At 47.1% G+C, this 13,495-nt stretch overlaps 1 protein-coding gene across 2 annotated transcripts in view; it reads left to right on the top strand.

Moving 5' to 3' along the window:
- The window catches only part of LOC142290417 (macrophage scavenger receptor types I and II-like), a 240,175-nt gene extending 227,784 nt beyond the window's left edge, over window positions 1–12,391 (top strand). For both annotated transcript variants that reach the window (XM_075334377.1, XM_075334371.1), the window contains one exon: window positions 11,747–12,391. In XM_075334377.1, coding sequence (XP_075190492.1) covers window positions 11,747–11,880 — 134 coding nt within the window. In that variant the 3' untranslated portion in view covers window positions 11,881–12,391. The remainder of the gene's footprint in view (window positions 1–11,746) is intronic.
- The last annotated feature ends 1,104 nt before the right edge of the window (window positions 12,392–13,495 follow it).

Here is a 13,495-nt window from a genome sequence, read left to right as displayed (position 1 = left end):
TTCATATTTTTCATTTCCAGCTATTAGTCTGTCCCGCCCTCTGGTTGCTGTGCGCGCTCCCATCGCGCGGTGTTCTGTCCCCGCTGCTTGCCCGGCGTCCTTCTTGGTGGGGGTGGATGCTGCGGACCCCTGGGCCCGGGGGTCCGTCGCGTCCCCCCTCACTGGATTTGCCGGGGACGTGGTGCGGACTCTCACCGTGCTTTGGCGTGCGCGCCGTCATGGCAACCCGATGGCTGATTGACGGACTCTAGCTGGGAGCTGTGTCCCGCCCTCTGATCTCCGTGACCCATGTGCGCCGCTCGCCTTCCTTGCCCGCCCCTTGGCCGTCCTTGCTGGGTGGGGGTGGCCTTGGAGCACGTGTGCTGTGCTCCGGGCTCCCTCTCTCATTGGACGGCTGAGGGGCATGTGATGTTGGGCGCGCGGTGCGCGTGTGCGTCGGCGGGGATCCGATTGGCTGGGACACATTTTCCAGGTCTTGGTCTGCCCAATGAAGTCATGTGACTTCCTACATAAGGTCCTTGAACGGCAGTTGCCGTACACCTTCCCTGATGAAGCCAACAGATGTAATCCGTGCGAAACGCGCGTAGGAAGGCTCCTTGCACTGTCGTGGGACGCTCTGGTGTTCACCCCTCTTTCTTAATCATGTGTAAGTTATGGGTTCTTAGGGTCTTTTTCATGTGACTGGCTTGTTATTGGGTGACTCCTGCCCTGTTTAAATGGACCTATGCCGATTTGGCTGCACAACTTCATGTGCCCGGTCAGGGTGGAGGCGCCATACTTGTTGGTCATTTTTTGACTTTTTTTATGATTAGTCTGATGTTTGGAACCTCTGTCCTGCCTTAGGGATTTATGCTGATTTGGCTATATATAATTACGTTTCCTGCCAAGACAGAGACGCCATAGTTATCAACCAGCTACTTATGTTTATTTTTGACCCTTGCCCTTGCTAGTAACTATGTCTACTTGGGGTGTTTATCACTTTTGCTCTCCCACTTATGTGTGGTAATTCACCTTTTTCTCTATTAGCACCGCATATGTACTTTTTCTATAGTGATTGAAACCATTTTAATATAATAAGAAATTTGTATAATAAAATTTTGGATATTTTACACTAATAGCCTTGTAAGCTCCATTTCTTCTTTCTATGCTTATAGTACAGATGGACAATGACCCCAAGCATACAGCCAAAGCTACCCAGGAGTTCATGAGTGCAAAAAAGTGGAACATTCTGCAATGGCCAAGTCAATCACCAGATCTTAACCCAATTGAGCATGCATTTCACTTGCTCAAATCCAGACTTAAGACGGAAAGACCCACAAACAAGCAAGACCTGAAGGCTGCGGCTGTAAAGGCCTGGCAAAGCATTAAGAAGGAGGAAACCCAGCGTTTGGTGATGTCCATGGGTTCCAGACTTAAGGCAGTGATTGCCTCCAAAGGATTCGCAACAAAATATTGAAAATAAAAATATTTTGTTTGGGTTTGGTTTATTTGTCCAATTACTTTTGACCTCCTAAAATGTGGAGTGTTTGTAAAGAAATGTGTACAATTCCTACAATTTCTATCAGATATTTTTGTTCAAACCTTCAAATTAAACGTTACAATCTGCACTTGAATTCTGTTGTAGAGATTTCATTTCAAATCCAATGTGGTGGCATGCAGAGCCCAACTCGCGAAAATTGTGTCACTGTCCAAATATTTCTGGACCTAACTGTATGTTCCCCATCCTGTTATATACATTCCCCATCCTGGTATATATGTCTTTATCCTGGACCCTTGACCCATCCTATTAAATATGTTCACATTATGATATATATGTACTTATCCTGGGCATCTTCCTGGTATACCTGTCTCTAATGCATAAAAAACCCCAACCTTTTACTCAATTTCCCCGCTACCACATCGTGCAGTGTCCTCCTCTGTAGCTTGTGTAGTGGCTAGCAACTGACATCAGTGTGTTTCCTACAGTACAGACCAAAGGTTTGGACACACCTTCTCATCTCTAGAACAACTATTAAGAGGAGACTTTGTGCAGCAGGCCTTCATGATAAAATAGCTGCTAGGAAACCACTGCTAAGGACAGACAACAAGCAGAAAAGACTTGTTTGGACTAAAGAACACAAGGAATGGACATTAGACCAGTGGAAATCTGTGCTTTGGTCTGATGAGTCCAAATTTGAGATCTTTGGATCCAACCACCGTGTCTTTGTAGAAAAGGTGAACGGATGGACTCTACATGCCTGGTTCCCACCGTAAAGCATGGAGGAGGAGGTGTGATGGTGTGGGGGTGCTTTTCTGCTGACTCTGTTGGGGATTTATTCAAAATTGAAGGCATACAGAACCAGCATGCCTACCACAGCATCTTGCAGCGGCATGCTATTCCATCCGGTTTGCGTTTAGTTGGACCATAATTTATTTTTCAACATGACAATGACTCCAAACACACCTCCAGGCTGTGTAAGGGCTATTTGACTAAGAAGGAGAGTGATGGGGTGCTACACTAGATGACCTGGTCTCCACAGTCACCAGACCTGAACCCAATCGAGATGATTTGGGGTGAGCTGGACCGCAGAGTGAAGGCAAAATGGACAAAAAGTGCTAAGCATCTCGGGGAACTCCTTCAAGACTGTTGGAAGACCATTTCCGGTGACTACTTCTTGAAGCTCATCAAGAGAATGCCAAGATTGTGCAATGCAGTAATCAAAGCAAAAAGTGGCTACTTTGAAGAACCCAGAATATAAGACATATTTTCAGTTGTTTCACACTTCTTTAAGTATTTCATTCCACATGTTTTAATTCATAGTTTTGATGCCTTCAATGTGAATCTACAATTTTTAGAGTCATGAAAATAAAGAAAACTCTTTGAATGAGGAGGTGTGTCCAAACTTTTGGTCTGTACTCTATGTCGACGCATGACGTCACTGTTATATTCCCAGTCACAGGCACGCCATGTCAGCTGCGGGCCTTTTTGGCAACATATATTGCAGTATAGGGACCTGACTGTTCTCTGAGCAGCAATGTATATCAGATGGATGTGCGTCTATGAATATATATATATATATATATATATATACACATATATACATATATATATATATATATATATATGTATATATATATATATGTATAAATATATATATATTGCAAAGCTGAAATAACTTAACCCCTTAATGACCGCAAGTGGTAAAATTACATCCTAGTGGTCATAGTGTTAATCTTCCCCAGCTGCTGCCGGTAACCGGGGAAGATTGGTGCACATCTAAGCTGATTTATGCAGCTGACATGTATGCCTGCCAGGCACGAACAGAATCGTTATCCGCCCGTGCCATTTAACCCCTTAACTGGCGCTGTCAATAAGTGACAGCGCCATTATAACTGTGATCATGCTGAAACTTTACTTACAGGCTGATACCAGAAGTCATGTGACGTGGTCACGTGACGTGGTCACATGGCGCCCGGTGGTTGTCATGGTAGCACTGGGTCATGTGATGACTCTTGTGCTCACATGACTAAGGTCCTGTAAACAAATAGCCGAATACTGGCTGTTACAAGAGATGACCATTTCTCACAGTCTGACAGTGCAGCTCTCATTGAGAGAAATGAATGAGCGATCAGACTGCTGATCATTATAGTCCCCTATGGGACCTAGTAAAATAAAAAAAAAGTTTAAAAAAAGTTTTAAAAATATTAAAAAAGTAAAAAAAACCCTAAAAGTTCAAATCACCCCCATTTGTTTGCCCCATTGAAAATTAAAGAGTTAAAAACATAAAAAATATACACACATTTGGTATTGCCACGTTCAGAAACCAAAATATAAAATCAATTAATCTGATTGGTAAATGGCGTAGCGGCAAAAAAATTCCAAACAAAATTAAGTTTTTTGGTCGCCACAAATTTTGTGCAAAATTCAATAACATGCGATCAAAACGTAGCATCTGCGCAAAAATGGTTCGGTTAAAAATATCAGCTTTAGACATAAAAAATAAGCCATCAACGAGCCATAGATCCCGAAAAATGAGAACGCTACGAGTCGCGGAAAATAGTGCAAAGCGTTCGCCACTTTTTTCAGACAAACTTCTGATTTTTTTTAACCTCTTAGATAAAAGTAAACTTATTCATGTTTGGTGTCAAAAACAATAGTGCAATTGCACGTTTTTTGCAATTTTTCCGCATTTGAAATTTTGTTGCTGTTTTCCAGTACACTATATGGTAAAACTCTTAACTTCATTTAAAACTACAGCTCATTCTGCAAAAAATGAGCCCTCACATGACCATATTGCCTGAAAAATAAAAAAGTTATGTCTCCCCGAAGAAGAATGGTGAACAAAAAATGGAAAGCGCAAAATCGGCAGTAGTGAAGGGGTTAAAGGGACTCTGTCAGCACAGAATAGTGACTGTTCAAACCAAGAACAGGCACACGGTCCATCATGGTGGGGACTAATCATTTTCATACACCTTCCCACCTGCCTGTTGTCCCTCAATTTCCACCCTCCTCTCTTCTTTGATGGATAGCTCAGTTTTCAAAGATACAGAGAAGGGTGGAGATAGATGGAAAACCAGCAGGTGGGAAGGTGTATGTAAAGAATTACCCCCGCCATGATGCACGAGCACCTGTACTTGGTATGAACAGTCATCCTGTGCTGGAACAGGGCCTTTAGAAAGGTGTCCCCTTCGAGAAAATTTTGGTCCTCAGGTGCAGAGTGTTGTAAGAAAACCAAACACTATTTTTTATTCACCCTTCATGAGTCTAGACCTGAGTCGCTGCCACTACTGTAGTCTGGTGTCTGGCATTAGCTTTTGCACTGACGTCAATCAGTGACCTTAGTGAGGGCCCTTCCATCTACATGGGCAGAGCCACTCAAGCTCACTGACTGACTTCCACACTGTCAGCATTAACTTTTCACTGTAGCCAGGGCTGTATTTTGCCTTCGTGCTGCCCTAGGCACTTTAAGTGGTTCTGATCCTTAGTGACAACGTAAAACTATGAGTTTTCGCACATGACATCTGTTTAAGGCAGATCTACTCTGTAAAACACTTGAAAAAGTATCAATGAGAAACGAAGAGCACTAACCCCCCCCCTCCAATGGGGATCACCACAGGCACATCAAAACATAGCATGAGTATAAAATATTCCCACCACACCGTCACCACTTATATACTGTGACTGTCACACTGCCCCTAATAAACTACACACTGCCCTCCCTTACAAATTATACCCACCACACTTTCCTCGATTATGAAATATGATCTGCACATTGCCCTCACATCATGCTGCTCCCTCCTCACAATGTCCCATCCATGCTGCTCCCTCCTCACAATGTCCCATGCATGCTGCTTCCTCCTCACAATATCCCATCCATGCTGCTCCCTCCTCACAATGTCCCATCCATGCTGCTCCCTCCTCACAATGTCCCATGCATGCTGCCCCCTCCTCACAATGTCCCATGCATGCTGCCCCTCCTCACAATGTCCCATGCATGCTGCCGCCCCTCCTCACAATGTCCCATGCATGCTGCCCCCTCCTCACAATGTCCCATGCATGCTGCTCCCTCCTCACAATGTCCCATGCATGCTGCCCCCTCCTCACAATGTCCCATGCATGCTGCCCCTCCTCACAATGTCCCATGCATGCTGCCGCCCCTCCTCACAATGTCCCATGCATGCTGCCCCCTCCTCACAATGTCCCATGTATGCTGCCCCTCTCTATGAGCTCCTAATGCTGCCTTCCTCTTTTCCATAATGACACCTCCATGCTGCCCCACTTATCATGCTAAAACCACCACACTAGCGCTTATGCTGAGACAACCCCCCCACACACACACTACCCCACTCTTGATATTGACTCTCCTACATTGCTCCACTCCATACTGAGCCCACACATGCTGCTCCTTCTCCATAATGAGCTCCCAATGCTGCCCCCCTTTCATTCTGAGTCCTTACACTCCCCATCCATCGATTTTGTCATTGCACTATCCCTCAACCCTTGTCCCTCGTCTCTAGCATTGTCCCCTCTCTCCCACTCCCCTGGCAGCAGCCTCTCTCCCCCCGCCTCCAGCAGCAGCCTCTCCCCCAACATCAGTCTCTTTCTCTCCAGCCTCCCCCAGCATCAGCCTCTCTCCCACCAGCGCCAGCCTCTCTTCCACCAGCCTCCCCCAGCGTCACCCTCTCTCCCACTAGCCTCCCCCAGCGTCAGCCTCTCTCCCACCAGCCTCCCCCAGCATCAGCCTCTCTCCCCCCAGCATCAGCCTCTCTCCCCCAGCCTCCCCATCATCTCTTCCCCAACCTCCCCCAGCATCAGCCTCCCCCAGCATCAGCCTCTCTCCCCCTAGCCTCCCCCAGCATCAGCCTCTTTCCCCCCAGCCTCCCCGAACATCAGCTTCTCTCGCCCCAGCCTCCCCCAGCATAAGCCTCTCTCCCCTCAGCCTACCCCAGCATCAGCCTCTCTCCCCCCAGCCTCCCCCCAGCATCAGCCTCTCTCCCCTAGCCTCCCCCAGCATCAGCCTCTCTCCCCCCGCCTCCCCCAGCATTAGCCTCTCTCCCCTCAGCATCAGCCTCTCCCCCCACAGCCTCCCCCAGCATCAGGCTCTCCCAGCATCAGCCTTTCTCCCACCAGCCTCCCCCAGCATCAGCCTCTCTCCCCCCAGCCTCCACAAACATCAGCCTCTCTCCCCCCAGACTCCCCCAGCATCAGGCTCTCCCAGCATCAGCCTCTCTCCCCCCAGCCTCCCCCAGCATCAGCCTCCCCAGCATCAGCCTCCCCCAGCATTAGCCTCTCCCAGCATCAGCCTCTACCATCATCATCCTCCCCCAGCATCAGCCTCTCTCCCCCCAGATTCCCCTAGAATCAGCCTCTCTCCCCTCAGTATCAGCCTCTCCACTCAATATCAGCCTCTCCACTCAATATCATCCTCTCTGCCCCCAGCCTCAGCCTTTCTCCCCCCAGTATCAGCCTCCCTCCTCCCAGTATCAGCCTCTCTCCCCCAGCCTCCACCAGTTTCAGCCTCTCCCCCAGCCTCCAGTCTATGCCTCCCACCCAATTCCCAAATATCAGACTCTCTCTCCCCCAGACTCCAGTATCAGCCTCTTTCCCACCAGCCTCCCCCAGAATCAGCCTCTCACTCCCCAGCCTCCCCCAGTATCAGCCTCTCTCTCTCCAGCCTCCCCCAGCATCAGCCTCTCTCCCCCCAGCCTCCCCCAACATCAGCTTCTCTCGCCCAAGCCTCCCCCAGCATAAGCCTCTCTCCCCTCAGCTTCCCCCAGCATCAGCCTCTTTCCCCCCAGCCTCCCCCAGCATCAACCACTCTCCCCTAGCCTCCCCCAGCATCAGCCTCTCTCCCCCCCGCCTCCCCCAGCATTAGCCTCTCTCCCCTCAGCATCAGCCTCTCCCCCTACAGGCTCTCCCAGCCTGAGGCTCTCCCAGCATCAGCCTTTCTCCCACCAGCCTCCCCCAGCATCAGCCTCTCTCCCCCCAGCCTCCACAAACATCAGCCTCTCTCCCCCCAGCGTCCCCCAGCATCAGGCTCTACCAGCATCAGCCTCTCTCCCCAGCATCAGCCTCTCTCCCCCCAGCCTCCCCCAGCATCAGTCTCTCTCCCCCCAGCCTCCCCCAGCATCAGCCTCCCCAGCATCAGCCTCCCCCAGCATCATCCTCCCCCAGCATCAGCCTCTCTCCCCCCAGCCTCCCCCAGCATCAGCCTCTCTACCCCCAGCCTCCCCCAGCATTAGCCTCTCCCATCATCATCCTCCCCCAGCATCAGCCTCTCCCAGCATCAGCCTCTCTCCCCCTAGATTCTCCTAGAATCAGCCTCTCTCCCCTCAGTATCAGCCTCTCTCCCCTCAGTATCAGCCTCTCCACCCAGTATCATCCTCTCTGCCCCCAGCCTCCCCCAGCCTCAGCCTTTCTCCCCCCAGTATCAGCCTCCCTCCTCCCAGTATCAGCCTCTTTCCCCCAGCCTCCACCAGTTTCAGCCTCTCCCCCAGCCTCCAGTCTCAGCCTCCCCCCCAATTCCCAAATATCAGCCTCTCTCTTCCCCAGACTCCAGTATCAGCCTCTTTCCCCCCAGCCTCCCCCAGAATCAGCCTCTCACTCCCCAGCCTCCCCCAGCATCAGCCTCTCTCTCTCCAGCATCAGCCTCTCTCCCCCCAGCCTCTACAACCATCAGCCTCTCTCCCCTAGCCTCCCCCAGCATCAGCCTCTCTCCCACCAGCCTCCCCAGCATCGGCCTCTCTCCCCCAGACTCCCCCAGAATCAGCCTCTCTTCCCCAGCCTCCCCCAGCATCAGCCTCTCTCCCCCCAGCCTCCTCCAGAATCAGCATCTCCCAGCATCAGCCTCTCCCCCCAGCATCAGTCTCTCTCCCCCCAGCTTCCCCTAGCATCAGCATCTCTCCCCCAGCCTCACCCAGTATCAGCCTCTCTCCCCCGACCGCATGCACAGATCTCCAGTCTGCATTAGAGACACCCCCACGCTCCTTATGAATCTTCAGCTCTGCGAGCACTTAACTGCTCCAGTGCCCGCCGCCATCTTCCTGGCTCACGTAAGTGTCCTCTTCTGACACTGGCTTCCATCGCGTCGTCCTCTGCAGCGTCCTGCTGTGAGATCTGCATGTGATGTCCACACAGCATTGGACGCAGCACAGAGGAAGGAGCTGATTGGCGTGTGCCTTTGACCCCGGAAGTGCAGGCGCCGGCAGTTCCGGGGTCAATGAGCTCCCTGTGCCCGGCGGCCGCAGTTTGTTGGCATTGGTGACTTAATTGACACGGACACAAATAAATGGAGGTGCGCCTCTCCCCCCCTCTCCCCTCCACAGAGGATTTAATCGATTGTCTAATGGAGGGGGAGAGGATGTGTAAAAAAAAAAAATTTTTTTTTTTTGCTGCCAGAAGGTGCCGCCCTCGCAACCTGCCACCCCAGGCACTGGACCACGGGTGCCTAGTGATAAATACGACCCTGACTGTAGCTGATACCGCTCACTGAGAGCAATGGCAAAGACTCAGCACTGGATGATGTTTCCTTTTTCCATAACAAACTGCATCGAGAGACCTAAATTTTTGGAAAGGGACAAAAGGAATTTACACCAGCTGTATATGAAGAATAAATGTCTGCCTAAATAAAAATATTTAAAACTATGGTACAATGTAATGATTTCAACTCGCAGCATGATGTTGTAGATAGGTATGCTTTACATGCATAGTGAAGATGATTTTTTTTAAGATAGAAAACAAAAAGTACCCTGTAAGTGTTTAACATAACCTTTAGCTGAATGCACATTACTATCCGTGAGTCATCTTCTATAACTACTTCTGGCTGCATCGATCGGTAGACCTTTCCTGCCTTGTTCTCTTCCAGGATCTTGTTTAAGTTATCGTATACGAGCATGATATACTGATAGGTCCAGACATATTTGGACAGTGAATGATTCTTTGTGATTTGGACTCTACATGCCGCTATTTTTTATTTTTTTTTTAAATTAAACAACTGAGATGCAATTTGATATGAAGACTTTCAGGCTTAATTAATGGGGTTGAACAAAGATATCCTGTGAACTGTTTAGGAATTGCAACAATTTTTCTACAAAGTCTCCTCTATTGTGGGGCTCAAAAGTAATTGCACAACTTTACTTTCTCATAAATAAAGTGTTAATGTTTAACACTTTGTAGAGAATCCTTTGCAGGTAATGACTGCCTGAAGTCTGGTAGCCAAGGACGTCACCAAACACTGGGTATACTCCTTTATGATGCTTAGCCAGGCTTTTACTATAGTTGATTGATTGTGGGTCTTTTTCTATTATGTTTTGTGTTAAGAATGTAAAATACTTGCTTGAAGGGGTTGATATCTGGTGATTGATTTGGCCATTGCAGAATATTCCACTTATTTGCCTTGAAAAACTCCTGGGTTGCTTTTCCGGTATGTTTTGGGTCATTGTCCATCTGTACGGTGAAGCGCCGTCCAATATACCTTGCTGCATTTGGTTGAATCTGAAGAGAAAGTACAGCCCTGGTTCTTCAGAATTCATCCAGCTGTTTCTGTCTTCAGTCACATCATCAATAAACACTAGTGACCCAGTGCCATTGGAGGCCATGCATCCCCATGCCATCACACTGCCTCCACCTTGTTTTACAGAGGATGATCTGTGTTTTCAATCATGATCCTTTCAAAGCCTTCCTTATACTTTCTTCTTTCCATCATTCTGGTACAGGTTTATATTGGTTTCATCTGTCCAAAGAATGCTTTTCCAGAACTGGGCTGGCTTTTATATATATATATATATATATATATATATATATATATATATATATATATATATTTATTTATTTATTTTTTATTTTTTTTTTCACCTTGTGGTGAACCCTCTCTGTTTGCTCTTGTGAAGTCTTCTCTTTATGGTAGACTTAAATACTGAAACAGCTACTTAACGGAGAGTGTTTTTCACTTGAGGGGATGTTGAAGGGGCTTTTCTTCACCATGTAAAGGATTCTGTGAACATCCCAAGCTCACCAGTGTACTCTTTTTTTGCAGAATGTATTATGTTATTGAATGGTCACTCCTAACATTTCTTCTATCTCTCTGATGAATTTCTTCTTTTGTTTTCAGCTAAATGATGGTCTGTTTCTATTTCATTGAGGACTCCTGTGATAGCATGCTGTGGGTTCACAGTAACTAATTATGATTCCAGGTTCATGAAAGAAGCAGATGGGTCCAGATACAAGGCTGGTGCTGTTCATGCCAGTTTTGATAAGGGGTCATACTGTAGTCTGAGTTTCCTGGTACATTGAAAGGAGCACACAAAATGAATCAGATGCATCTAAAAAATGGCGTGCGCCTCACCACAAATTTTACTGGTATAAATTACGCCACAGCTAGTCGTGAATTAGACATGTGGTGGCGCTCCACTCCATTCACACCTGCTATGGTGGATGAAATTGGTGTGAAAATGACAAAAGTCACCAATTTTGCAACTTGTCAAAGCAATTTACACCAATATTCTGGCATAATCAATTTGATGAATCAGGCCATGGTGTCTGGTACCCTTCTGCAATTCGCCACCCCCATGTCAGCTAACCAGGTATTCCCTTTGTAGAGCAGGGTCCAGCTCAGGTTCTTGCTACTGAATAACAAATGGCATGGGATTAACAAATCTAAATATAAAAAAGACCTGTTATTATACTCACCTAGGGGGCGGTACGGTCCAATGGGCATCACTGGTTTTAATCTGGCGGCGTCCTCCTTTCCTTGCTTCGTGTTGATGATGCATCCTACTTCATCCTCTTCACTATCAAACTCCTGCGCAGGCACACTTTTCTCTTCACTGCCAATTGGAGAGTATTGGAAAGTATTGGAAAGTATTGTAATGCCCATGCACACACGCTCTTTGACCTTTCCCTGAGCATACATATTACAGTACTTTGCTTTCCCACACATGTGCACTTCTCTTTAACCTGCCAAGCGTAAAGCAATGAGGGAGACAGTGTGGATGATGTAGGATGCGTCAACCAAATGAAGGAAGAAGGAGGATGGCGCTGGATCAAGATCTCTGATGCCCATCAGACTCATAGGTGAGTATAGTAAAAGGTAATTTTTCTTTTATGCAAAGCAACTTGGGGACATATATGCAGTATTCTAAAATGCTGTGTATAAGGGCGTACTTTATATGGGGAACACCTGGTGTAAGTTTCCTTTTATTTATGTATTTATTTATTCCCTGTGTTGTAATTTCTTTGCCTTAACTGAATAACTGTCTCTACTTACAGGATTTGGCAAAATATGGATGGATGACGTTGAGTGTCTTGGAATTGAACGCTCCATCAAAGACTGTAAATTCTCTGGCTGGGGGGTAACAGACTGCAGTCATAGAGAAGATGTCAGCATTGTATGCATTGAATAAACATATCCATCTTCTCCTTTAAATTAACATTTATTTACTGTTTTAGCCACTGATAAAGTTCCCAGTCAATGTATATATGAGAAGTAGAGATAGAGAGACTGATGCTAAGCTTTAATAACTTAGGCTGCCCATTACAACTCCATGTTGTACAATTTACTGCATCAATCTACTTTTAAACAGTTATAGAGAAATGGTACAACAATCAATATGTATTTGTATCTAAACTCATTCTAAAATTTCTAAAAGGAAAAAAGAAATAAATTGCTAGATTTGTGCATGTATGTTTCATGAGGAGCTCTGACTTATTGCTGAATTGTCACAAAACTATTGTATTAATGCTAATAATTCATGCTGCACAGATTTACCTTTGCATAATAGTCAATTTTGAATAAAAATGCCAATTCAAAATGATTTATTCCTAATGTTTCATTGCGGCTATTTTAAATGTTGGTTCATTCATATAATTTCATTAAGTACTTCTTGACCAAAATGCAATAAACATTTTTTTCACTTTTTAGAGCATTTACATTGTTTTGGAAGTTGTTGTTTATCTGTTTTGTAGAAAGTAATGATTCAAACCCCAAAAATGATTCAAAATTATTTTTTTATACTCTTTCAGCTTAAAACATACAGATCTTGCTATTTTAAACACTATTGGTATACATGCATTTTTTTTGTATTCTGTATATTATGTAAAAAAAATCATTATTGTAAAATTGTTTTACTTCTGCAGCTTGGATGCATTAAAATACATGAAAGTTCAATGCTTGGTATAAATACCGACAGCCACACTCCCTGTCATCTAAATCTCCAGCTTCTCCCGTCTGCTCCTACATGCCAATCTGAGCTCAATGGTGACAGTGACTGGTGTGGGGGCCAAACAAAAAGGCTGAAATTAATTCTTCTCAATATTAACATATTATTGTATATTAATATTAATTGTATCACTTAATATTGAGCAGCATTAAGCATGCTTACTGTCACGCTCCCCGGTGCCCGTGCCACGCTCCCAGGTGCCCGTGCCACGCTCCCCGGTTCTCCTGCCACGCTCCCCGGCTCCTCTGCCACGCTCCCCGGCTCCTCTGCCATGCTCCCCAGCTCCTCTGCCACGCTCCCCCGCTCCCGGACCTCGCTTCCCCACTCCCGTGCCACGCTCCCCGGTCCCCCACTCCTCAGCCTCCATGCTCCCTCACCTGCGTCCTCCAGGCAACCCGGTCCCGGCGCCCGTCTGCTGTTCTGAGCCGGCCCGGCACTCCTGCCTCCTGCACACCACATCCTGCTCTGGCTTCTGGCACCCGGGCCTCGCGCATGCGCATTAGGGCGCGCGCGCGGTCATTGACCTTTTCTTAAAGGGCCAGCGCCCTCCAACATGATATTGAAGATGCAGGTACAGGGTATATAGAGGGTTCCTTTCCAAGTGGGCGGGGCCTGTTCTTCGTGTTTGCTAAGCTATCACGCTATTCCCTTCATTAGCTGCGTGGAGGTGACAGGAGCGGCGGTGTCTTCTGCCGCTCTGGTCACCTTCATGCAGCAGAGCTGGAAGCGACGCTGGACCATCCTGGAGTACGCCGGACATGGAGGGCTTTTTCGGGCTTATCAAATTGGTGAACGAGGC

Source organism: Anomaloglossus baeobatrachus, chromosome 1 (assembly GCF_048569485.1).
Source record: "Anomaloglossus baeobatrachus isolate aAnoBae1 chromosome 1, aAnoBae1.hap1, whole genome shotgun sequence".
In the NCBI taxonomy this organism is placed as follows: Eukaryota; Metazoa; Chordata; class Amphibia; order Anura; family Aromobatidae; genus Anomaloglossus; species Anomaloglossus baeobatrachus.
This window is presented reverse-complemented; position numbering and strand designations above follow the sequence as displayed.